Source organism: Panthera onca, chromosome C2 (genome assembly GCF_046562875.1).
Source record: "Panthera onca isolate mPanOnc1 chromosome C2, mPanOnc1 haplotype 2, whole genome shotgun sequence".
Classification (NCBI taxonomy): Eukaryota; Metazoa; Chordata; class Mammalia; order Carnivora; family Felidae; genus Panthera; species Panthera onca.
Window position 1 is genome coordinate 4,039,144 of NC_138347.1, and position 24,376 is coordinate 4,063,519.

Consider the following 24,376-nt stretch of genomic DNA (forward strand, 5'->3'; position numbering starts at 1 on the left):
AAACTTACAACCGGGTGACAAATTCCAAACCAAGGGCTGGTTGTTAGTTTACAGTTTGTTTCAAGCCTCTAAGTGAGCCAGTGGGCGAGTACGCCTGGGAGACACGGCGGTGGAGGAAAGAGACTGGTTCCACCAGTCACACCGGACTGGCCGTCTGGTAACCGGGGACAAGGCCACAGCCAGCCAGAACAGGGAGACGCGGAGCCCCAGGTATCGAGTTATCCCTGATATGCTGGTAAGGGGGCAGCAGTACCCGAATTATTCAATTGCACGGATCTGGCTACAGGTCAGAACATAATTCGGTGTTTCCTCCAAATAAGGAGAGATTTCTTAAAGGAGCGCTCTTTCCCTCCCAACCCCCAGGGGCCCGCGGGGGGAATGTTTAATGGCCAGGTAGCTTGCGGAAAGCTCGAAGGATCATTCTGCTTCCTCTTTCTAATATCAGACCTGCCAAGTAAGGGCTGGCTCCCCGCCCCCTGCCCCCAGCTCACCTGGGCACTCCCTGCCAGCTTCCTGTTCTGTTTCCCACAGGGGCTCCTGGACCAGCTGCCTCCCAATCCCTTCCTCTTTCTCAAAGAAAGTCAGGCCCCTGGGGTGTAAACTCCTTCATCCTTCTGCTACTCCCTGCCCACAACTTCAAACTCACCCTCGTGTCTCCTGGCCTGGAGCCTCTAAGCGAGAAATAACCTCCTGTAAGGGCCTGTTCCCTCCCGGCCACGCACTCGGCCTAGTTTAAACCCTTCTCTTGGATGCTTGGGGTCACCTTCTAGCTGGCCTGTCTGCCCCCCGGCTTCCTTCCGACCGGACCTCTACCATCTGCTGGCAGTGACATTTGTAAAATTCCATTTTTTTTTTTTTCCGCTCTGTGCTTAATTAAGACAGCTTGCCGCTTCTTTTCCATGGCACAATCCACTACCCATAACTGGGGGGCTCCGGTTCCAGCTTCCGCCCACCTCCCGACTGCCTCCAACTCTCACACCCCCTTGCCCTCTCCGCCTCAGGGCCTTTGCATGCACACGCGCGTGCGCACGCACACACACACTTGTTCATATGCCCTTGTGCTGACCCCCCTGCCTCCAGCCAGGCACCTCACTCCTGTCTTTAACACCTGGTGTCCCGCACAGACCTAGCATATCATCCGTGGTTCTCTTTGCTCTACTGTTCCCAGGGCTCTTGCATAGTAAATATCAAAAATGCCACTTCCTGTGGACCAGATCTAGGCCCCAATCCCAGATCTGCCAAACTAGCCTGTCCCCTTAGCAGACTCCCCTCTGAGCCAGCTTCTAAGGCTTTACTTTCCCAGCGCAGGGGCAGGGAGGGGCTGAGGGGGAAGCAGGGAGGACCCCTCCCCTGCAACCCCAGAGCCAGAATCCCCAGTGATGTCAGCAGCCAGGCTGACCCTGGCTAGGTGAGCCACGGCTAAGCCCTTGGGTCTGGCCAACCCAGTTCAAGGTCAAATCCGCCTCCTACAGCTGCAGAAAATACCTGCGATTCACTACTTCGTGATTTAGGCCTTTCCTTCGGCCTTGGAGAATCTGGGGCTAGTGTTTTGCGGCATTTCCTACGAATGGGGGCCAAGTCTCCCAGGTGAGGGGCGCAGGGGGCATGCCGCGCGCGCGCACACACACACACACACACACACACACACACACGACACACGCGCGCACAACTCGCAACGACACACCCACACGAAGTTGGGGCATTTTTTTCTGAGACCTTCTGGGGCAGGAGCACGCAGCCCGTGAGGCCAGGCTCCAGGCCCTCCAGACTTCAGGGATTAGCCGTGGATTTCCGGGGACTTTCCGAGTCCGTTAAAGCCAGACAGTGTCTTGCCGCTGGGCAGATGGTGATCCTAGAAACCACCCTTCCACGCGCACAGGCGCGCACACACACGCGCACGGAAGCCAAGCCGGCCGGCCCCGCGGCGGCCCTGGGGTCCACCCAGCTGGAAAGCCCCGCGCACCGAGCTGTCGCGGCGCCACGCCGGGGCCGCGTCCGCGCGGGGGGAGGCCGGCCCCCGCCCCTCCCGCCCCCGCCACGGCCCGCGACGGGCGCCGGAGGGCCGAGCGGCGCGCGCACGTGGTTGGGCGGGGCCCGAGCGGGGCGCCGGGCCGCGGGGCCTTTAAGGGGCCGGGGGTGGGGCGGGACGCGGGGCGTTGGGGGGGACGCGGTCGGGACGGCCCGGGCGCAGGGGCGGTCCCGGCCCCGCAGGCCCCGCCCCGGCCCGAGCCTCCTCCGGCCACTGCTGGGCCGCGGGCGGGACGCCCGGGGCGGCGCGCGGAGGAGGAAGCTCGCCGGCCGCGGCCCGGGACCTGCCCAGACGCGCCGGTCGGGAACGCCGGGCGCCGCGTCCCCATTTCCCAGGTGTGCGGGGCCGGGGCGCAGTCCCGGGCCGCGGCCGCACATCGCCTCCTGCTCGCCCCGCGCGGCCGCCCGGCCTCCGGGCCCGCGCCGCCAGCCGCGCACCCCCGGCCCCGCCGCGCCCCCCTCCACGCCCCCCGCGAGCCCCGCCGGCCGCGCGCTCATGTCCTAGGCTCGCCGCCCGCGGGCCCTGCACCCCGGCCGGGGGGAGCTGCCCTGGGAAGTTGGGGCCGGGCGCGCCGGGTATGCGCCATCACCATGTCCCGCCTGGGCTGGTGGCTCGGTGAGGTCCAGTGGCTGCTCTTGGTGTCGCTCTTCGTCGTGGCCCTGGGCACGGTGGGCCTGTACCTGGCGCAGTGGGCGCTGGCCAGGGCGCGACCCCGGCCCCCGCGGCGGGCTGCCGAGCCTGGCGAGGGCCGGCGCCCCGAGTCGGACGCGCTGCTCTCCTGGATCCTGACGCTGAACAGCTGGAGGAACCAGTGGCAGGCCGCCTGGGTGACCGCCCTGAATGATGAGGCCGAACGGAAAGGGGTGAGTTGTCTGCGAGGGCGGCTCGTGGCCGCGGGGCTGGTGGCCGGGTGCGGGCGGTCGCGGCAGCGCTCTGCCCTGGAGCCTCGCCACAGCCCCGGCCTGATGCAAGTGAGCCCCCCCCCCCCCGCGGCAGAGCGCTCCTGAAAGTTAGGAGACAGACCGGAGAGCGAAGGACCCGTGATGGGGGACCAAGACAAAGCGGCTGGATCTTGCCCCCCACACGTCACGTGTGCCAGACCCCGGGGGCCCCGGGAGGGACTTGTGGGAGGCGCCCACTGCCCTCCTGGCTCCCCTGCCCCTTCTGGAGTCCCAGGTGGATTCCGGTGCCAGCGGGACACTTACTGCTTGTGCACCTGATGGATGAGTAACCGTGACCCCAATATGATCCCTTGTATAGAAATGCGTTTTTCCCCAAGAATGTATTTCCCAAAGGCCTGCGTTCCTTGACCCATGGAGGTGGTGGCCGTTTGCTGAGTGCCCGCCACTTGCGGGACATTGTTCGGGGGGCTTTCAGTACCTCGATCTTCTCTTTGGATCCTCAGGGCACCTGGCACAGAGGCGTTGTCAACATTGTACAGGTGGGGAAACTGAGGCCTAGACAGGCTCGGCGACCCGCCCAAGGTCACACGGCCTGTGGGTGGCCGAGCTGGGATTGGGAGCCAGCTGCCTCCACCCTCAAAGCTCAGGGACTTATCACGTAACCGCTCCTGCGTTCTCCTGCGGTGTTTCTTCCGTGGCTGATGATGTGGTGACTTACTTTTACGCTTGAGACATCTTGATGACAAACCCCTGGCGTCCACTCTTTCTAGGCGTTCCACAGAGGGATCGAGGCCTGGTGTGTCTGGGGAGGTACCCCCCAGTCTTTGCTCATCACCCTTGGCTGTCATCCTCCTTCACCTGCCTGTGCAGCTCAGGGGAGAAGCCTGTGGCCATTCGCTTTAAGGAGACTGAACGCTTCGTGTCTGGATGCCTCACCCTCCAGAATAGTCCCTAGGGGCCCCTCTGGCTGGTCTTTCCCCCTGGCCTTGACGTGCCCAGCCAGAGATTTAAAAAACGAAGAGTCTTTGAGTGTTAATGAATATAAATTCATCAACTCAAAAGACTGTGTTCTGAGCTATTGAAAAAATAAACTGTACCTTTTAGATGAAAAAAAAAAAAAAACAGCTCAAGGTCAGCTGACTGCCATCTGTCTTGATGCCTAGAATCTGTGCCCCAGCTGCCCAGAGCTGGACATCTCCTACTCAGGGGCACCCCCTCACCTCTCCCCGTCTCTCGCTCTCTCTCTTAAGTTATCTCCACACCCAGGCTTGAACTCACAACCCTGAGATCGAGAGTCACGAGCTTTCCTGATTGAGCCAGCCAGAGACTCTGGAACCACCCCACCTCTTGTGGGGGACTTAAAGCCATGTGACCTCACGCATGTGCGCAAACACGGATTCGTTTCCCCAAGAGGCCGCTGTCTTTGACCCCCGCGGGTGACCTGGCGTCGTGGGCCTGGGTTCCGTGGCTGCGCATACTTTGGGCTGGTGGTGTGAACAGGTGGGAGCCCCTTCCCAGGTCTCTGTCAAATTCGAGCAAGCCTGGGCCGCGTGATCTGCGGCGCCCCTCACGTCTAACCGTGGGACTCCCGACAGCTTCCGGTGCAGAGGCATGACCCTGCGTCCTGCGGATGTGGGATGGCCCTGCTTCAGTCGTGTCTCTTCATGTCCTGACGTTTCTCGATTGGCCTAAAAAAAATAGGGTTGCCTTAGATGGGATGCTTCCGGATTACCCACGTGCCTGGAGTGTTGAGGAAGAAAGGAGGAACGCTCTGGTCTGGGATTGGTCTTTGGTCGGCCAGGTAAAGCCGAGAACACCGAAGAAATAGCTGAAGGTGTTGCCCGGGTCACCCGCATTGTTTGTGTGGGAGCGGGCCGCGCTCTGTGTTCGGGGACAGAGATTTGGCCTGTGTGTTCTCTGTTCTCTACCTGCTGGTGGCCACACCTGCAGGGTCTTAGACGTCAGTGTTTCCCCGGCGCCTGCCCGGAAGTGGCAGTAATGCACCGGGGTCAAGCTGAAAACGGGCAGATCTGCTCTGATGGCTTTGCGAGGACGCGGGTTCGTTGCCATTGTGGCGTCACGTGCGGATTGGCTGTGGGTGCCTGGTGTTTCTTCGCCCGCCCTGATGCCTGGAAGCGTTGCTTGATCTGATCTCAGATGGCATGTTTTGCAGACAGGATCTGGGTAAGTGAGTCGTCGTACCCTGCCCTGTCCGGGCCCACCGCTGTCCCCGCGCTGACTGGGGGCCTGGGTAGGGCAGGTGTTGGTGTGGCGTGAGTGGTTGTCCCGACCCCGGTGGCCGGCCAGCCCCGCGGGAGTTTCCCTTGTCGTCCTCCTCCGGCTCTGTTCCCGCTAATCCCCGATTAGGGTTGACACCCGGAGCCTGCTCTCTGCCCCAGAGCAGCAGCTTAGGGGCGCCCTCCTGCCCCTGCCCTGGCCTGGGACGCCCCTTCTCAGCCCGTCACCGGGGGGTTGAGGACACACCGGCTGGCATCTTCCGTGCAGGTGGAATTGTCTGTCACCGGAGACAGTGGCCCTTCCCCACGTAAGCTCTCTGCTCCAGCTCTGAATTTTAACTCTGGAGGGAACCCTAAACTCTGTAGCAGAGCCCCTTCCGTGTACTGGAGAGGCCGGGCTCGCCTAGCCCCCGGGTGGGTGTCCCTGTGGTGTGCCCGTGGCTGGAGTCACGCTCGCCGTGCATGGCAGGTTTCCCTTTGAGACCCATACGTTCCTGTGATTGAGGCACAGCCGGAAAGGGTGAGAGGACGCGATTGTTTGACCTAGCGTCCTAACAATGGGCATGTCTGGCGTCCGAGGACGATCAGTGACTGGCCTCTCCTTTGACCCCGGATGACCAGTGACTGTGGCAGTGCAGGCCGCTCGTGTCAGACGGGCCCCTGGGATTCCGGCTCTCGCTCCAGAGGCATTTGTAAATTAGACGGGATGGTGACTCGGGGAGCCATGAGAGGAAAGCCTCGCCGCTGGGCCAGCTGGTGGGGTGGTGCCGGGGGTTTGGGGAGCGCAGGCGGGTTGCCCCTCCCCCGCCCCACAGTTCAGACCTGGTAGGTTGGCCAAACGCAGGCAGCATATACTGTGGTTGTCCCCAGCTCCCCAGGTAGCTTCTCACCAGTGAGGGGCCTGCAGAGACACCCCTGTCCCTCAGCCGGCCACCAGGCAATCAGGGTCCCCCCCCCACCCAGCCACACGTCCCCCCTGGTGCTGCAAACACGGGATTCCCATCCAGCTGGTGGCGGTTGAGTCGCGGAGAACAGAAAGCCGCCAGAGCTGGCTCAGTCGCCGGCCTGGGAACTAATACCCCAGCATCCCAAGGCAACAGCTGGCGCTCCCCCTCCAGCCCCCCTGCACTTACCTGAATGTTTACAAAGCGGTTTGTGGTGAGCGTCAGCAGCCCCGCTGGTGCTGTGTGTCCCCAGCACCCAGCCAGGAGGCCCTGGAAGCCAGGGTGCTGGTGGACGGGCAGCTGGGGCAGGGTGTCCCTCTCAGGGCGGATGCTGCCGGGCCACACGGGGGGAGGGTGGGGGGTTGGGGGTGGGCCCAGAGGGAGGGCTGTGTTCCGTGGCTGGTGCTTCTGGACTTGGATGGAAGGGGGCTGCCCAGCTTGGCTGAGGCCCTTAGTTAGGAGGGTCACCAAAGCTATTTGTCTCTTGAGTCATTTGCCTGGGGATTTTTTCGGAGGAATGTTCTCAATGCAGAGGACCAGCACTGCGGGACAATTTGTGGTCTTTGTTAAAAAAAAAAAAAAAAAAAAAAAAAAAAAAGACGCCGTGTGAACTTGAACCATGTTATTAATAGCTCTGACTTGTGTATGAGCCTTGACATTTGAAAAAGTAAACAAAGCGACAAGACTTCACGGTTTTTCGCCGCGAGCTTTGAGCGGTGCTCACAAAAAATCCAAACTTCGTGACCGGCGCGCGCGGCCACAGTATAGGAGGTCAGTCGGTAAGAAGGTGAAGGTGACTTTGGGTCAGGGCCGTGGATCTGTCCCGCCCTGTTTGAGCTTTCTGTTGCTCAAACATTCAGGGTTCTGTCCTTGTGGGGCCTTCCCACGGGCCATTCCTTTTGTCCGGAACATTTCATTAACCTTCCAGGTCTCAGCGCAGAGGCCCCCGGGCTTCCCGTTCCGTGAGGATGCTGCCCCAGCCCCAGCCCAGCCACCTGCCCTGCTCCCTGCACCTCGTGGTCACTTGTGCCCTTGCCCGCTCCCGGGATGGTGAGCCCGGCCAGACCCCTGACCCTCCGGGCACGGCTGCCTCTGCACCCAGCACAAGGCTGGCCTGGAGCAGGTGGCAGTCGGGAGGTGAATGTCAGGCCCTGGTAGGAACCTGTCCCTGGAGGAGGAGGAACCGGGGAGGGGGGGGGCATGTACATCACCCCGTCTGGACACAGGCCTTCCCTCCCTGGGAGCCGGCCAAGCCTGGGCAAAACAAGCTGTTTAATGTGCTTTGTTTTTCACTTCTAAAGAATCAACAGTAAAGGAGGCTCACTGATGACTTTGCAAATTGTCAATCCGCAACCCGGGAGTAGGCTCCAGTTCCGGCTGTGCTTTGCGCTCACCCGTTCTCCTAAAGAGACAGGAATTCGGGGGAAGGAAGAGTGGGTGTCGTGCGTACGTCAACTAGAACGCGGCCAAAGCTAACTTCCATTCCCACCGGCCCGGCCGTGGGTTGCTGAGGAGGGAGGGGACTTGTCGAACAGCTTGGAACAGCAGTGTGTGCCCTGTTGAGGCCAGAAGGCAGCTCTGGGGCTGTGTGACCTTGGGCAAGCCTGACCTCTCTGTGCTTCCTCGGTAGAAGAGGACAGTTTGGGGTTCAACCTGGAAAACAGTCCACCACGGGTGAGATGGGCCCCGCGTGGGGCAGGTAGGAAGAAGGGTCAGTAAAGGTGGGCAGTTTCCTTGTAAAGCCTTTAAAAACAAAACAAAACAAAACAACTTTTTACTGCTTTTAGATAAAGTTACAAAAATAACAGAGTTCCATACATTCCCTCTCCCGGCCTTACATAACCAGAACATAGCATCCGAACCAAGAAATTAACATCGGCACGATGTTACCAGAATTCCTAGTGCCCTGATACAAGCAGTGTGACATAGGAGGAATTGACATCCGCACAAAGCCTTTAGCTGAAGACCTTCCTCGAATTTCACCCAGTCTGCCAGTACCCTTTCATCGTTCCGGGGTCCCACGCAGGTCCCACGGCGGGCACTGAACCGCGGTCTCGCCCAGGCTCCCCGAGTCTATAATCGTTCCCCAGGCTTTCATCGTCTTGCATGACCTTGAGGACTCTGAAGAGGATGGATTGTCGTGTTGCCCCGTGCCCCTCGGCTTGGTGTTTTTACAGGATTGAGCTGTGAAACCACAGGAGTCATGTGCCCCTGTTAGTGTCCTGTATCGTGGGCTTTGTGATGTCACAGTACTTACTGCTGGGACGTTGGCCTTGGTCCCGTGGTTAGGATGGTTTCTGTCGGGTTTTCTGCTTTATACCTTGTCTCCTGTCCTGTCCTCGCCTTTGTGGTGAACAGATACTTCGGGGAGCTGCTTTGGGACGATGTAAATCTGGCACTTGTCAAACTTCAGCTCACTGATTTTGGCACCCAGGGTGTACCTGGTCTGCAACGTTTGCTTCCGTACAGTTTGTGGATGATGGTTCTCCGTTTCCTTCTCTCCTGCGTTTGTTCATTGCAATTCTACTGCGAGAAAGAGCTACCCGTCTCCTCCTTGTCCGTATCCACTCGATGATCGGCACTCGTGCGGGCTCGTGGATATTTCTTGGTAGCCTCTTGTGCTCTTCCATCCAGATACCAAACATGTATTGCTTTGGCACTTCCTTTCTTCGTGACTCCACAAGACGTTTGTTCTAGACTCCTCTCCAGCTTTTTATTTTCCCCTCTTCCAGCCCTGGGTTCAGCCACTTCTGCCAGCAGTGCTGATGCCTTTCCTTGGGGAGGTGTTTAGAAACCAAGATCTGGGCATCGTGTGTGCTCATTCCTGCTGGGGTCTCATTCCTTCCAGACCCTTTCAGTGCACAGAGCTCGGCAATAAGTGTGTGTTTGCACATGTCGGCCATTCTGGACCTTTCTGTCCGCCTCTGAGAGAGCATGACTTCACACTGATGGCTCGGATTGCAGCCCAACAGCGCAGAGTTCAGCCTCCTTCTTTCCTTAATTGTACCCTCCGTCTCCAAGACTGAGGCATCTGGCCCTTCCTGTGTGTAACATATTTACTTACTGGGTCAGTTCTAGGACTCGCACAAAGTCTTTTCAGCATTGCTAAGGTTAGCACCCACGAGAAACACACCTACAGACGAGGTTATGCCTGCTGCAGTCAGGCTGTTGTCATCCAAAGTTTCTTAGGTGAGATGTGTGTCTTCCCACCCCTTTGGGGGTGGGGGTTATGGTGTTCATTTGTAATAGGGGTAGGTTTGTTCGTTGGTGTTGGTGTTCCATCTGGGATTTCTCCCACATCCTGACTTTTTTTAGAGTTCATTTTTTTTTTAATTTTTTTTAATGTTTATTTATTTTTGAGAGAGAGACAGAGGGTGAGCAAGGGAGGGGCAGAGAGAGAGGGAGACACAGAATCAGAAGCAGGCTCCAGGCTCCGAGCTGTCAGCACAGAGCCTGACGCGGGGCTTGAACTCACGAGCTGTGAGATCGTGACCTGAGCCGAAATCAGCTGCCCAACCGACTGAGCCACCCAAGTGCCCCGAGAGTTCATTTATTTAAGAGAGAGAGAGAGAGAGCGGGGCGGGGGGGGGGGAGAGAGAGAAAATCCCAAGCAGGCTTCCCACCATCAGCGCAGAGCCCGACTCGGAGCTGTGAGATCGTGATCTGAGCCAAAAGCAAGAGTCAGATGCTTAACCAACTAAACCACCCAGACACCCCCCGCTCCTGATTTTTAAAATTCATTTTTTACCCAGTGATTTGGAATGCCACGTTCGACGTATATGACGTGTGTCCGTGCATTTGGATGTGTTCTGGACGGGCTGTTCTAGTCCCCTGGACCGTCTGCGTGTTCGTGCACCTGCACCACACAGTTTGAATTGCGGAGGTTCTGTAACGTGTGTTCACGCTGGGTGGTCCTCCTCCTGGTGTTCCTTCCTCAGCGTGCTCCTGCCGATGCCTGTGTGTTGCTTCTCCGTGTGGGCGTGAAGTCTTGCCCTGTAGACTCTGCAACGGGCAGGGTGTGAACGATTCCGCGTGCTCGCCGGGCTTCCGGAACCCGAGCCTCAGGCAGCGTGGGAGCGAAAAGGAATCCCCGGGTCCTTATTTGAACACAAATACCGTACTTCCTTTGCGAGACCGCCGCTCGACATTGAATCTCCCAGCGGAACCTTTTCAGGGTTTTAGTCCCAAAGGTGCCGGAGGTGGGAGAGGACAACCTGCATCCACTGATCTGGGGGCAGCAGGTGATGATGCTGAATCTCTATCGATCAGCTCCCTGAGCCAGCGGTTCCGTGCGCTCAGCGAGCTCGCGGCGGGCACCTGCCGCTGGCCAGCAGGGCACACACGGGGCACAACCTCCGGCCACGGGGAGTGTCTGCAGAGGGGCCCGGGCCGTGACTACATCTCTCTCGAGAAGCAGACTGGATTCTCCCCTGATGACCTTTAGGGGGTGAGGTAGATGTCACTAAAAGCAGGGCGAGGTTAGAAGCATGTTAACGAGAACGTTCTGTGTCTTTCAGTGTCACTCTTGGTCCTCGGGAATTGTTAAGAAGCAGCCCCAGGAGAATTCCATCACTTGCTTGTTGGCACTGTGCTTGCCAGGAGAGCTTTGGTGCATTTTGGCTCAGGTCATGATCTCATGGTTCGTGGGTTTGAGCCCCACACTCTGACAGCATGGAACCTGCTTGGGTTTCTCTGTCTCTCTCTCGCTCTCTCTCTCTCTCTCTCATTCCCTCTGTCTGTCCCCCCACTCAAAATAAATAAATAAACTTAAAAACATAAGAAACTTAAAAGGCCAAGGCTTGGTTGACTATCCCTGCCCTGATTTATTATTTTATAAAACATCAGTGTTACTGCCTTGTGGACATATTAATTTAATTGCCTACGTCTCATTTGGAGATTAAAAAAATTTTTTTAGGTTTATTTATTTTGAGAGAGAGCGTGAGCTTGGGCTGGGAAGGGGGGAGCGGGTAGAGAGACGGGGAGAGAAAGAATCCTAAGCAGGCTCCGTGTTATCAGCACAGAGCCGGATGTGGGGCTGGAACTCCCGAACTGTGAGATCATGACCTGAGCTGAAATCAGGAGTTGGATGCTTAGCCCACCGAGCTACCCAGGCACCCCTCATTTGGAGATTTTTAATTGCAAAAACCAAAATGGACCTAGGCTGATAAGCCGCAGAAGGGTTTACTCACGGGGTGCGGTAAGGTGCACAGAGCTGAGGGCAGAGTTGAACCAGGAGACCTTGGGGGGCAGGAGCCCGGCGGCTCCAAAGCTCTGGGCAGCAGGGGCTCAGGAATCTGCTCCTTGGGCACAGCAGCCAGGCTGGTTCATTCTGAGCCAAGGGGTCTCAAGTTCCAGCGAGAGGCGGCCGGGCCCTGGGAGAGGGGTAGGGGCCGCACCTGAAGTCACAATGCGGGCAACCACGTGGACGGGGAGAGGCGGTCCTCTAAGACCAGAGAGAAGGCTGGCCTTTGCCAGGAGAAGAGGACGGAGCCCTTGAACTTGCTGTGCTTGGCCAGATACGGTGCTGGACCTGTGGGGTCGCCCCAAGCACGCTGCCCTGGGAGCCGGGCTTCTCTCCTGCCCGTGTAAACACGGGTGTTCAGGTTCCCTTTGCCGTCGTTAGGGCCACCTCCCTGGGTTGTTTGCCATCCTGCTCTGGGAACCAAAGCCCGGCCCGGGCACACCGCGTCGTGAGCAGGTTCTCGGGGGCGTGTGCTCTCCGTGACCCCTGCTGCTGTTTAGAAGCACACATTGGAGTGACAGGAGTCAGATGACGTTCCCAGATTTGCAGAGCTTTCTCGCCAGTATGCCGGTTTTAAGGAGGGCCTCACCGTGCTTCTCCCTCTGTTCCAGGGCCCGCTGCTCCTGTCCTTCGAGGAGGACCCGCTGTGGCAGCCCCTGGGGCTGGAGGTGCACCGGGTCTCCAGTGTGGCCAGGTCAGCCCAGGAGAAGGTGAGCTGGGGCGTGGGCGCCTGCCGTGGACCCTTACCTGCCGAGGGAGCAAATGTAAAGCCTAGGTGGCGGGGGTCGGGGGGAGGTTATTGGGTCTTAGGATTATTGAAAACGTGGGCACCTTAAAAACCTAAAAAAAAAATTCTGGTCTATCCTGTGATGAACGGACACGTAAGCTATGGTCGATCAGCACAACGGGATGTGCTTTGGCCTTAAAAAAGGAGAGGCGGACGCATGCCGCATGCCCAGGCCTTGAACACACGGTGTCTATGTCGCGTGTCCCAGATGGATCCATCCAGGGAGACGGGACGTGGACTCAGGGTCGCCGGGCACGGGGTGGGGGGCAACGGATTCTGCCTGCCCGCGGGCGCAGAGTGTCTTTATGGGGTGATGGGCAAGTTAAACGACCTGTGAATTACATCTCAACAAAATGCATATATTTTTGCCTGTGCGTATATACAGGTGGCATAGATTTGAGCCATTTCGATGCTACGGAGAGTTCATCTTCCAGCCCGTGATCGTTCACAGGTTAAAATTACTTATTAGACGGGTCGAATGCTGTGAATGGTGAAAACAGAAATTTTGTTTTTTAATGGCAAGTATCTGCAAAAAGTCCTCAGATGCTTCCTCTTACATACAAGGGTTACCCCCCCCGTGTCTGTCTACCTTTCCCTGCCAAGTTGCACACGCGCCATTTAGCAGACAGTGGGGGGCAGCTGCGTGAGCCCAGGTGGCTGGAGAAGGAGAGCATCGCCGGACCCTGAGCCCTGCCCCTTGGATTCTGCTCCCCGTCCCCGCTGTAGAGTATTGTTTGCCGCTCGGGTTCCATTTCTGTTGGTTTGTTGGTTGGTTTGTCTAGAGACAGAGAGAGCAAGCGGGGGAGGGGGAGAGAGAGAAAATCCCAAGCAGGCTGTCAGCGCAGAGCCCGACGCGGGGCTCGAACCCACGAACTGTGAGACCGTGACCTGAGCCGAAGTCGGACGCTCAACCGCCTGAGCCCCCCCGGGCGCGCCTGGTTGCTTCTCTTTACAGCTCAGGCTTCTGGCTGGACCACAGCCTCCGTGTTCATCTTCTGTCGGTGGATAAGCGAGTTGTGTTCTGTCTTCCACAAGCACAGCAAACCCGCGTGGCGCTTGGCAGGGTTACCGTCCCGAGTCCTCAGGCGCCGGCAGGGGGACGGCTCACGAGCAGCTGAGCTGCAGGGTTGTAGGCTTGCCCGCTGCACCTTGAGCAAGGGTTCCAGGATTGGCCACCAGAGCGCCATTCCCCGCCTGCTGCGTCCTGGCGGCCCAGGAGGGCTCTCCGCCCCCCTCCCCCTTGCCGGCGCTGGAGTCTCGTGCTGTGTTCTCCCTGTAACGACGGTGGGGAAGTCTCTGGAAGATATTGGGGTTACAGGAGGAGGCTGGTGGTAACGATGCCGGGGTGCTGAGACCAGCATGGCCTGCGAGGGCCGAAGGGGCTGGGCAAGCAGGTGCCCGGTGCTTTTATGACACCGGGGGGCTGAGGGCAGTTCACTCCGGGAGCCCCCTCCCTGTCATGGGCCGATAGGGACCGAAGCCCTCCGTGGTGGCAGTTTCTGCTTGGTGCTATCTGACACTGTCCCGGTCGGGGAGGAAGAGTTCAGGGCTGGCCCGGAGGTGTAGAGGAGGGAACCGACAGGTGGACCTAGCGATCGAGCATTTTCGAAGGTCTTCACGTTTAGTGCCAGACAAGCAACCTCAGGAAGCGGATGGTGAAGCCATGCTTATTTTAATACAGCGACAGAAATGGCGCACGCTCATTAAAACGTTGGGAACAGTGTATGGGGCGCCTGGGTGGCTCCGTCGGTTAAGCGTCCGACTTCAGCTCGGGTCACGATCTCACGGTCCGTGAGTTCGGGCCCCGCGTGGGGCTCTGTGCTGACGGCTCGGGGCCTGGAGCCTGTTCCGGATTCTGTGTCTCCCCCTCTCTCTGCCCCTCCCCTGCTCGCCCTCTGTCTCTCTCAGAGATAAATAAACATTAAAAATTAAAAAAAAAAAAAGGTTGAAAACAATATAGACACCTGCCCTCTTGTCCCCTGCACGTAGCCCTCTTCCTCTGCTCCCCCCGGGAAGGGGCCGCTGCCCCCCGCCCCCAGTGAACTCTCTGAAGCGTCTTACGCACTTCAGACAAGTGGCAGAGCGCATACAGCGTCTTGTTTCGTCTTACAAGTTTCTTCAGAGGTTTTGACTTCCGTGTGTTCTTGGCCAGATGAGGAAACGGGAGTTTGTCATTGCCTTGTCAAGGCTACCGGTGGCGCTGTCCTCGGGCCAGCTGGCCGGCCAGTCGGGTGTCAGGCCCCCAGACCCCCCCCAGACCAGTGGGGGGGGAGCCCTGTTGGCATCTGCCTGGCCCCTGGGAGGTTGGCTGTAGGAAACCCCCCAGTTCGAGGGTCCTGCGCGCCGCCTTCCCCATTCACGGACGGACGGACGGGCGGACGAGCCTTCTGGCTGACCACGGTGCGTTTGAAGTCATGAAGGCAGGTTCATCAGAGTCTCTGTTGTGCTGTGACCTTGGAGGGAGGTCCCATGACACCTGTGTGCCAGGGGAGGTGGGAACACGCCAGGGCCTGTCTCTCCTCGCCCTCGGGACCTCGAACCTTGTGTTCTTGGACCGCTGCATCGGGCAGGACGCTCACAGCAATGGGGTCCTCCTCCTCTTAGGATCTGCCCGCCCCCCAACCCCCCAACATGTTCACACGTACCGAAGCCTCTGTCAGCTTCGCTACGTATCTTCCGTGCCCCGCGTGGTTCTTGAGAAGGAAGAAGCTGTGGCGGCACTTGGGACCCACCAACAAAGGTTAGAAAGAAATACAGATGCGTGGTTTCGCGGGTGTCACCCTCCCCTTCCTGAGCTCACCCTGTGTGATTGGCCTGTATCTTTCCCATCTCCCTGACGCAGCCCTGATGAGGGACATGTGGGATGGCACCTGAGTTAATGACAAGGACACGTCCAGGCTGGACCAAGCGGGTCGAGCGTGCAGTCACATCTCTGGTGGTCTAGATGCGAATGGGGACTCTGATCTCCCTTTGTGAGCACCCTTCCCGACTCGTGTTTGGCCCTGAGTCCCTGCGGGCCACCAAGGAACCAAGGAACACCCGCTCTCAGGGTGCCCGGTGCTGGACTTTTTCCTGCAACCCCTGGAGCCCCCCGGGCGCCAAAGCAATCACCTTGGCAGATGTCTTGCTCATCAGCAAATGCCCCACCGCCACGTCCCACGCCGAGAGTGAGGTCTCGCTCAGCTTAGGGAGGCGTGAGTCGTCTTGCACAGCCCGTGATGGGTGCCGAACGCTCACCCTGGCCGGCCTTGGCTCAGCAGGTGTGCCGCGTGCCTGCAGCGCCCGGACGCCAGGGGTGTGGGCTCTTTCCAACCCGCAACAACCAACTGGGTGTTCGGTAGCTCGGTTCCGTTCTGAGCCGAATTCCACACGGGGCCCCAGGGGAAGGGCGCAGCCCCACACGACTACCCCCCTTTCCGATGCCAGTCTCCAGTCGGGGATTCCCACTCCTCCTCGGGTTTGATAATTTGCTGCCACAACTCACGGCATCCGGGAAACCAGCTTGCTTCCTAGTATTCGCATCACGGGGAAAGAACAGCCAGAGGGGACAGATGCACAGGGCAAGGGCTGGGGCAAGGGGCCCCTCTCGGGCACACCACCCTCCTAGCACCCTGTCGTGTGGGCGGACCCAGAGCTCTCCAAATGCCACCGTTTGGAGTTTTCCTGCAGGTTTCATTACTCAGGCGGGATTGAGTAAATCACTAGCAAATCACGATTGAACTCCCTGGAGGCCAGGAGTGGGGCCGAAGGTCCCAACGCCCTGATCGTGGCTGGCGCTGCTGGTAACCAGCCCCCGTCCCGCAGCAACGCATGGACCTCCCGCCATCAGTCATCTCCGTGGCACACACAAAACACCGTCATCGTTTGGGAGACTGTAGTGGTTTTGGGAGCTGGGAGCCGGGGACAAAGACCAGACATCTATCCCAGGCACCAAGCCCTGCGGGGGTTTTGAGTGGTGGAGTTTCCTGCAGGAATTCTGTCCTTGCAGCGAGCCTGTGCTCGCCTGGCGGGACATCTTTCTGTCACATCCCTGTCGCTGTGGCTCCCTGTGTGCGGTCTCGGCTGGCCCCGGCGGGAGGCCGGACCCCGGCGTTCCCTGTGGGGCCCTCTGCACCAAAGGCATCACCTTTGAACTTTTCTCCCGGGACTCTCTCTGCCTTCTCTTCCAGTCCCAACATGCACTGAATATATTTATTTCTCCCAGACTGTAATTACCCTCTTACACAAGAGCGACGAGTTTCTACCTACGTTCTCTTTCTGCACACATCCCGGGAGAGTTTTGCTGCAGAACGTTTGACCCAGAAAAGGAGAGCCTTTGTTTCTGCAGCGCACGTGGCCCGAGAGCGAGTTCTGCCCCCGCGAGACGTCCCAATAGCCCTTTCACGGCGTGGCCGTGGATTTAGAAATGCCGCGCCGGGTTCCGTGGAGGTAAGAGGTCTGCGAGGGCCGTGTGGCAACTCCTCCAGTGTGAGTCAGGCGTTGAGAGTCGTGCCGTGACAGGTACCCAGTGACGGAGCCGTGCATTTCCTGCCGGGAGCGTGGTGCATCTCTCCGGACACAACCGCTCGGAAGGCTTGCGGGTGAGAACAAGGGTCACGCTTGGTGCTGGAAGCCGTCTTCGGAGGCTGTGAGCCACGTTGGCTTTCTTGGTGTGAGGCCAGGTGTCCTCTGGAAAGCCTTAATCATCCCTGTCTGCAGCGCCATCCGTAAATAAATAGAGGCTTCTAATGGTATAATGATCATCTGTAGGTTACAGTTTAGAATCGACGTAATAACCCACCCAGCGTGGGGGAAAGCGCAGCTCAGAAGCCCGGGAGACACCGGCTGGATCTGGGCTCGTTTGGGTGCTTCCTTCTCGCTCTGAGCCGTAGGCAGGTAGGGTCGGCGAAGGACGCGTCCTTCCCCGGCAGGGTTGTGGGACGAGCGAGGGCCAGCCTGTGCCCTGGCCCCCGACGCTATCAGCTGCGACCCGCTCGGGGCCACGGGCCTGGCCTCTTCGCGTTCACCGTACTTCTCTGCCGGAACAAGAACCACGCCCGTTGTCCAGAGGAGGAAACCGAGGCACAGAGAGGCTCAATCACTTGGCCAACTTGACTCTGAGCTACGACGTAGTAGAGGCTAGAGCTGAAGCCCAGTCAGCCTCCAGGAGCAGGCTGAAGCGCGGCGCGCCATCGTCCCCGCTGGGACTGCGCGTTCTTGCCGTTCTTTCCCACCTGCTCCCGCCGCCACCCGGCCGTGAAAGAGACGGTGGCGAGGGGGGGGCGAGAGGGAAGGGCAAGAACTCACCTTTGCTTCTGGAAAACAGAACAAACAGAGCCGAGACAATTGCGCGGACTCTCCCCCAGAGTCTGGTTCCGCGTTGCATGTCGGGGAACCCCACAGCCGGCCAGGGGTGTGTGTCGTGCACTGTGCGTGCCCGTGCTTTCTACCTGAGGCTGTCACCGGTGTGTGTACTGAGACCCACTCTGAGAGCATCCGGGGTCCCCTGTGCTCTTCCCAGACCTCAGCGGGCCCCTCGGTTTGCGAGGGTGGCACAGTCCGGGTTGTCCGTGGTTCTCTCCCTGGCTGCAAGTAAGAAGCCTGGTTGATGATGATGATGATTATTATTATTATTATTATTTTTTGCTTCATATGACTTGAAGTGCCAGGTTCCCCGTTAGCCTCGTATGCACGCAACAATGCTGGCAGGTTGTGAAATTGTTTTGAACCGACGTCTTTCCAAAGGCAGGCATGGAGATTCCTCAGCGGAGGCCCCACCCTCTGAGACCCAGGGTGGACGCCACCCTGGAAACGGGGAGCCGTGCCTCCTGGGAGCTGCACCTGCGTGGGTTCGCGCGTACCGAGTTCCGGGCTGAGCCAGCCCAGGGGTTCCGGGTAAAGGACCCGCAGACCAGCTGCAGCTCTGTTGGCGTGTTGGAGTTCTGGGAAGCAGCGTTCAGGGTACGTGTGATAGCAGGGCTGCTCTAGACAGGGAGCGTGGCAGCCAGCTGAGAAAAGACCCGATTCCCTCCGGCCTTCCTTTTATTTGTTTGTTTAGAAGATTTATTTATTCTGAGAGAGAGAGAGAGCCCGTGCACGAGTGGGGGAGAGGCGGAGAGAGAGAGAGAGGGAGAGAGAATCCTAAGCAGGCTCCACACTGTCGGCACAGGGCCTGATGCGGGGCTCGATCTCACGAACCGGTGAGATCACGACCTGAGCCGAAACCGAGAGTCGGACGCTTAGCCTCCTGAGCCCCCCAGGTGCCCGCCTCCTGCCTTCGTTTTAAAGGGAGTGTCCTGTACGTGTCGTGTAATACACAGGGGTGATGAAAGAGAATGGCACGTTCCCGGACAGAGTTTTAAGCTAAGCAATGCCCACGGTAACCGCGTTACGTAGTAACAGTACTTCCTGGGGGTGTATTCTTCCCGCAAAGCCTTGTTGTTCATCGGAAAGCGTCCCAACGAGAGGAGGCATGGGAGTACTCCTGGGGTAGGGTGTCGGAGCCCGTGTGGCCCGGGGCACGCCCGTCAGTACGATCAAGTAGGACATGGGCCCAGCATTCCATGGGGTCGGCTGCGTCTTGTTTCCAGCGTCTTTCGTCTCTCCCCGGGTGAACAGGATTAGCTTCGTAGACATTCTGATTATATTGACCTCTGATGGGTTTTGCTTGGTTTTGGTTTGTTTTTTAAAGTGGATTTCCGTCTTTCGAGGTGGGGGGAAGGGCAGAGAGAGGGGGAGACAGAATCCCAAGCAGGCTCCGTCAGCGCAGGGCCCGACCTGGGGCTCCATCCCACGAACCGCGAGATCACGATCCGAGCCAAAAGCAAGAGGCGGACGTCGAACCAACTGAGCCATCCAGGCGCCCCTCATGGGCTTTACTTTTTAAATCGAGTCTCTACCCCAGAGTCGAAATAATTGTTCGCGTCAGCCTGGCGCCGTCGTAAAGAATATTTACAGAGGGGAGTCTGGAGAGCAGCGTTGGGAGCTCCGAGTGATTGGTGAAGGGGCTTTGCGTGCATTTCATTTTGCAGCTCTTTCCTCAGGCTGTTGTAAAGCGTGATCACGGCGAGAAAGATCCAGTGACATCAGCCCTTCCGCTGCGTTTTCACGGCTGTGTTCCCGGTTCTTGTGGGGACAGAAGTGATTACATTATTTCCAGTTCTCTGGAGTGTTCTAAGAGAAGAAGGAGCTGAGGCAGCTATACGGGAAGCTTAATTGGAAAGGAACGTGGAAAGAGTGCCCTGAGAGGTGAAGCTATTACAGGCCTTTCTCTGGCAAGCGTTAGCAAAACTCAGGGGTGCCTAGGCCTGGGATCCTTTGGCCCCGAGTCGAAACAAAGGAATACAGTTTCAAGATAAGAACCTATTTGCAGAGTCGAGCGACCGTTTGAGCTTGTGGTCTTGAAGCTGGAGAGAGAGGGCACAGGAAAGTGAATGAAGCCCCCCCCCTCCCCCGGTCTGTTCTGTCCGAACAGATTACGGTGATGTGAGCTCGCCCTCACGTTCCCGTGATGCATCCCTCCCAGGCTTCTCCCTCCATCTATGGGAGTGGACCAGGCCTTTACCTTTGGGACCCTCACTACATGAAGTCCATCCCCCATAAACGCTCCCTTCTGCAGAAGAGGGGGCTTTGTCTGGGGTACACGGTGCAGCTTTTCGTTGGTGCGATTTTGAAATGGTTTATGTAATCGAGGAGTTGTCTGCTGCCTTTGAAAAAATGTCTCAGGCATAAAGCAGGTGGGTTGGCAGCTGGCTGCGTCCAAGGGAGCCCCTCCCTGTGCTCCTAGATCAGGGCTTCGTGGAGTCCTGGTCTGGGGCTGGAGGCTCATGTCTGTTCTCGGAGAAGTGCTTGGTCCCATCGCAGATACTAGATACTGTTTCTCCCTAACTTAAAATATTTTTTTAATGTTTATTTATTTTTGACAGAAAGAGAGAGAGAGAGAGAGAGCGCGCGCATGAGCGGGGGAGGGGCAGAGAGAGAGGGAGACACAGGATCCAAAGCAGGCGCCAGGCTCCGAGCCATCAGCACAGAGCCCGACGCAGGGCTCGAACTCACTCACGGTGAGATCGTGACCTGAGCCAAAGTCGGACGCTTAGCTGACTGAGCCACCCAGGCGCCCCCAGTTTCTGCCTAACTTTGTAAGTCCATCATCAATATCAGACTACCTCAGCGAGCAGCCCGAGCACCGAGGACTGTAAAACTTCCGAAGGGATCCTCGTAAACGTGGGCGTGCTTGGGGGTGGGGAGACTGCGGGTTAAGATCAGGGTCTCTACCTGTTCGTCCTTATTTAGGCGGATGTCAACCCTGGACATTCTGGCCCCTTGGGAAGCTGACCGGGTGGAAGGGTCTCTGGAACCTCGGGTCAGGCGACCCTGCCTTCTGCTGCTCCGGAAGGGGTCCCCTGTGCGGTGGTGAAGGCTCGCCACCATTCGCCGGGGTTGAGAGAATTTAATCTCCATTGTGGATAACACCTTAATGCACTCAGAGAAGATTACTTATGGTGAAAGCCTTTCCATTTTGTTCTTGTCCATTTGACAAATGGGGCATTATTATTCCCAGGGTGGCAGGGGCGGAGGCTGGCCCGGACGAGGGTTTGGCCCTGCTCATTGTCCCTCCAGCTGGGCTCCCAGCAGCCCCAGCTCCAGTCGCGTTTTGTTGGGCCATGCTGAAGTGTTGAGGCAGGTTCAGACTGTTGCTTTCGTTAGCTTTTCCACCTGAATGGGGCTGGGACACCTGTCTGTGTGACCGGTTTTATTTAAGGGGTCGGAACCCATAGGTCTGGCAAGACTGCACTTGGTCTGGGTCAAAGACATTTGGGACCTACAGATACTCCGTGTTTATAATATTGCCCTTACTTTCTTGATGTGACTTGAGTAGTAATTGGGACCGTTGGAGCCTTGTATTCGAGAAGTTTTAAAGTCTTTTTAAATTTAAATCTGCTTGTTGATTTATTCTTTTTTTTTTTTTAGTTTTTGAGAGAGAGAGAGAGAGAGAGAGAGACAGAATGCGAGCAGGGGAGGGGCAGAGAGAGGGGGAGACACCGAATCTGAAGCAGGCTCCGGGCTCTGAGCCATCAGCACAGAGCCCGATGTGGGGCTCGAACCCACAGACTGCGAGATCGTGACCTGAGCCGAAGTCGGACGCTCCACCAACTGAGTCACCCAGGTGCCCCTAAATTTTTTTTTTATCTTAGGCAATCTCTATATCCAGTGTGGGGCTTGAACTCACAACCCTGGGATCAAGAATCACATCCCCCACCAACTGAGCCACTCAGGCGCCCAAAGCCATGGGGTTCTATTGGTAAAATTCCAGTGAGCTTATTAGAGCCGGTTCCAAACACATAACAGGAGTCAAGCTCTCACCCCGCGGTGTTTTGCTCGAAGCCGCGTAGAGGCCCGGGCTGTTGTGACAAAGGACAGTGAATGTTCTCCGTGTCATGTCATCTGTGCACGTAACTCCTCTGGCACGAAGCTATGTTCCTCCAGAAAGGATTGTTTACAGAGCATTTATTTTTGAAATGAATAGACGACATTTCTTGCACAAACATTTTTTTGTTCCAACCTTTTGTGAACTCGGGAGAGGCAAAAACAGGCTGGGGATACGTAAACTCCTCCGTGTAGACCGGGCTTCCGAGAGCGACCCACCGGAATGGGTGCCGTGGGTTGCCTGCAGTATTGAGAAAAGGCGAGGTTTTGTCATTCTGTGCCATCGAGGCCTTCCGCGGTGGATGCTGGAAATGGACCCTGTCCTGGGGGGTGGGGGGGGTTAGCGTCCAGGTCGGGTCTTTGCGGGAGGGGCAGATGAGCCCGGGGTGGAGAGGCCCTGGGGGGGGGGCGGGGCTTTGGGTTGGGGAGGGAGGAGCTAGCTGGGGTTGGGAAAGAGGAAGGGGGCAGATGTCCCAGCCTGAACTTTGTGAAACAGCGGGCCTGACCGAGTAACTGTTTTGATAATCTTTCCGCTTGGTATTTTATTTTAGATTCTGATAAATCCACCAGAGAATTAAAGAATTTTCTTCTCCTTCCCAAGTGACAGCCTGCGGTGTTCCCTTGGGAATGTGGGGGTAACCTCCTGCCTTACGCCCGGCCTCCTGATGGGTCCCAGTCATCCCCAGGGGCTTGCTCGGCAGTCTTCCAGGGTGGGGGTGACCCTCCATTCTAGAAGATCCTCTCCCGTGGCGGGAATCTGTGGCAGAAACTTGATATTTCTCTGTTCGGTAACAGCTCTCTCTAAAATGCTTTGTGATTTTTATCGGGGATACGGTCTGGCTTATTCCTGGTGTGATTACTTGTCTTTGTCGTGTAGGTCCTTCAGCGAACTCACTCTATGATTCTATTTTTGTTGAGGCCATATAATTTCCTAAGCGTTCAATATTTTATATGTCCTTTGAATTATCCCCGCGTCTTTGAAAACCATTATAGGTTTAAAATTATTCAGATGGAAACAACTTCTTGTGTCCTGGGTATATTTTTAAATGTTGTGCTTGCAACATCTATCACTTGTGTTGTTTCTGAGGCTCATTTTTAGTGAGCGGAGACGGCTAATGGCTTTTACTCCATAGGCACCTGGAAATGTCCGGGGAATTTTAAATCGGCTGGTGGGGAGAAATGGAACACAGTGTCAAGGGAAAACTTCTTGTGGGGAAAGAATGTAACAACTGCTGGGCGAAACAGTGTTAGCTCTGGAGAAACGCATCAAGAAGAAAAGACTTGCAACACTGTTCCCAGTTTTCAAACTAAGTAATAGAAAACATGTGAATCTGGGTATTTATCCAACTTTGGAACTCTAAATTCTCGTCCTTGCTAACTTTTAACGTCCTGAGTATTGCAGTCGATGAACTGAAAGAGGTACACGGAACGAATTCTCCTGTCATACCTTGTCCCTCCACCAGGTGGTGTCCTGTCACGTGGTGGGCGAGGCCATGCAGTTCCTGGTCAGTGCGGGGCCCGCATCCCCGGGAGACACGGGGCGCCAGCTGTACGGTGTCAGGCTGTCCCCAGTTCATTTACAGGTAAGCGTGGGTAGATCGAGTGAGTCGTGGGGAGACAGTGCTCATAAACCTGTGGGGTAAGCGTGGCGTGCCCATGGGGCTGTGATTCCCTGATTTTATTAATCATTCATTTCATAGTTTCCAGACCTTCTGTATTATATTGTACCTGCAGGAAATAAAGCGTGCGTGTTGTGTATATGCGCACACACACGTATGACACGCGTACACGTGTGCACATGCACACACATACATGCACACACATATGCATAAAGACACGTGCACGCACACGCATACACACGTACGACATGCATACGTGTATGCACAAAGACACGTGCACATGCACGCACACATCTACACAGATATGTGCACACGTAGCACACACGTATATATGTGCACACACGTGTACGACGTGCACGCACATGTACACACAGTCATGCACACACGTATGCACATACACACACGCACGCACATACGTGCACACATACATGCATGCACAAAGACATGTGCACATGCACACACATCTACACACAGACATGCGCACACATATGCACACACATCCATACGTGCACACACATGTACGGCATGCTCACACGTACGTGTGTGCACACACATGTACACCCACAGACATGCGCACATGTATGCACACACGTGCACAATACATGTGTGCAAAGACACACACATACGCATGTACATATGCACGCACACATCTATACACAGACATGTGCACACGTGTACACACACACACACACACACACACACACACAATGAATTCAGAGGTTGCCCATTCACCGAAAGTGGGAGATGTGATATTTCTCAAGGCACGTCCACAAATCCGGGATGTCGTTGGCAGGAAGGAAAAGGCAAGTGGCATCTGAGGTGGAGGACAGCTGTGCTGCTTCAGGACCCAGTGCCGGACTCTTTCGGAAAGAGTTGGCTTTATTTATTTGTTTGTTTATTAATGTTTATGTTTGCGAGAGAGAGTGAGCAGGGGAGGGGCAGAGAGGGGGGAGACCCAGAATCCGAAGCAGGCTCCAGGCTCCGAGCTGTCAGCACGGAGCCCGACGCGGGGCTCGAACTCACGGACCGCGAGATCGTGACCTGAGCCGAAGTCGGACGCTCCACCGACTGAGCCACCCATGGAAAAATCAACTTTAAAATGGCTCAGTTGGTTAAGTGTCCCGACCCTTGATTTCGGCTCCGGTCACGATCTTGTGCTTTGTGAGACAGGACCCCGCGTAGGGCTCTGCGCTGACCGCACGGCGCCTGCT

General features: G+C 57.1%; 1 protein-coding gene across 2 annotated transcripts in view; it reads left to right on the plus strand.

Annotated features, from left to right (window-relative positions):
- Positions 1-1,919: 1,919 nt before the first annotated feature.
- Positions 1,920-24,376, plus strand: part of C2CD2 (C2 calcium dependent domain containing 2) — a 49,239-nt gene continuing 26,782 nt past the window's right edge. Inside the window, exons 1-3 of one of the 2 annotated variants that reach the window (XM_078452749.2) lie at positions 1,920-2,892; positions 11,966-12,064; positions 23,010-23,129. In XM_078452749.2, the coding sequence (XP_078308875.2) occupies positions 2,620-2,892; positions 11,966-12,064; positions 23,010-23,129 (492 nt within the window). In that variant the 5' untranslated portion in view covers positions 1,920-2,619. Of the gene's footprint in view, positions 2,893-11,965; positions 12,065-22,056; positions 22,335-23,009; positions 23,130-24,376 lie in introns of those variants that run through there. The other variant, XM_078452750.2, reaches the window with a different exon arrangement.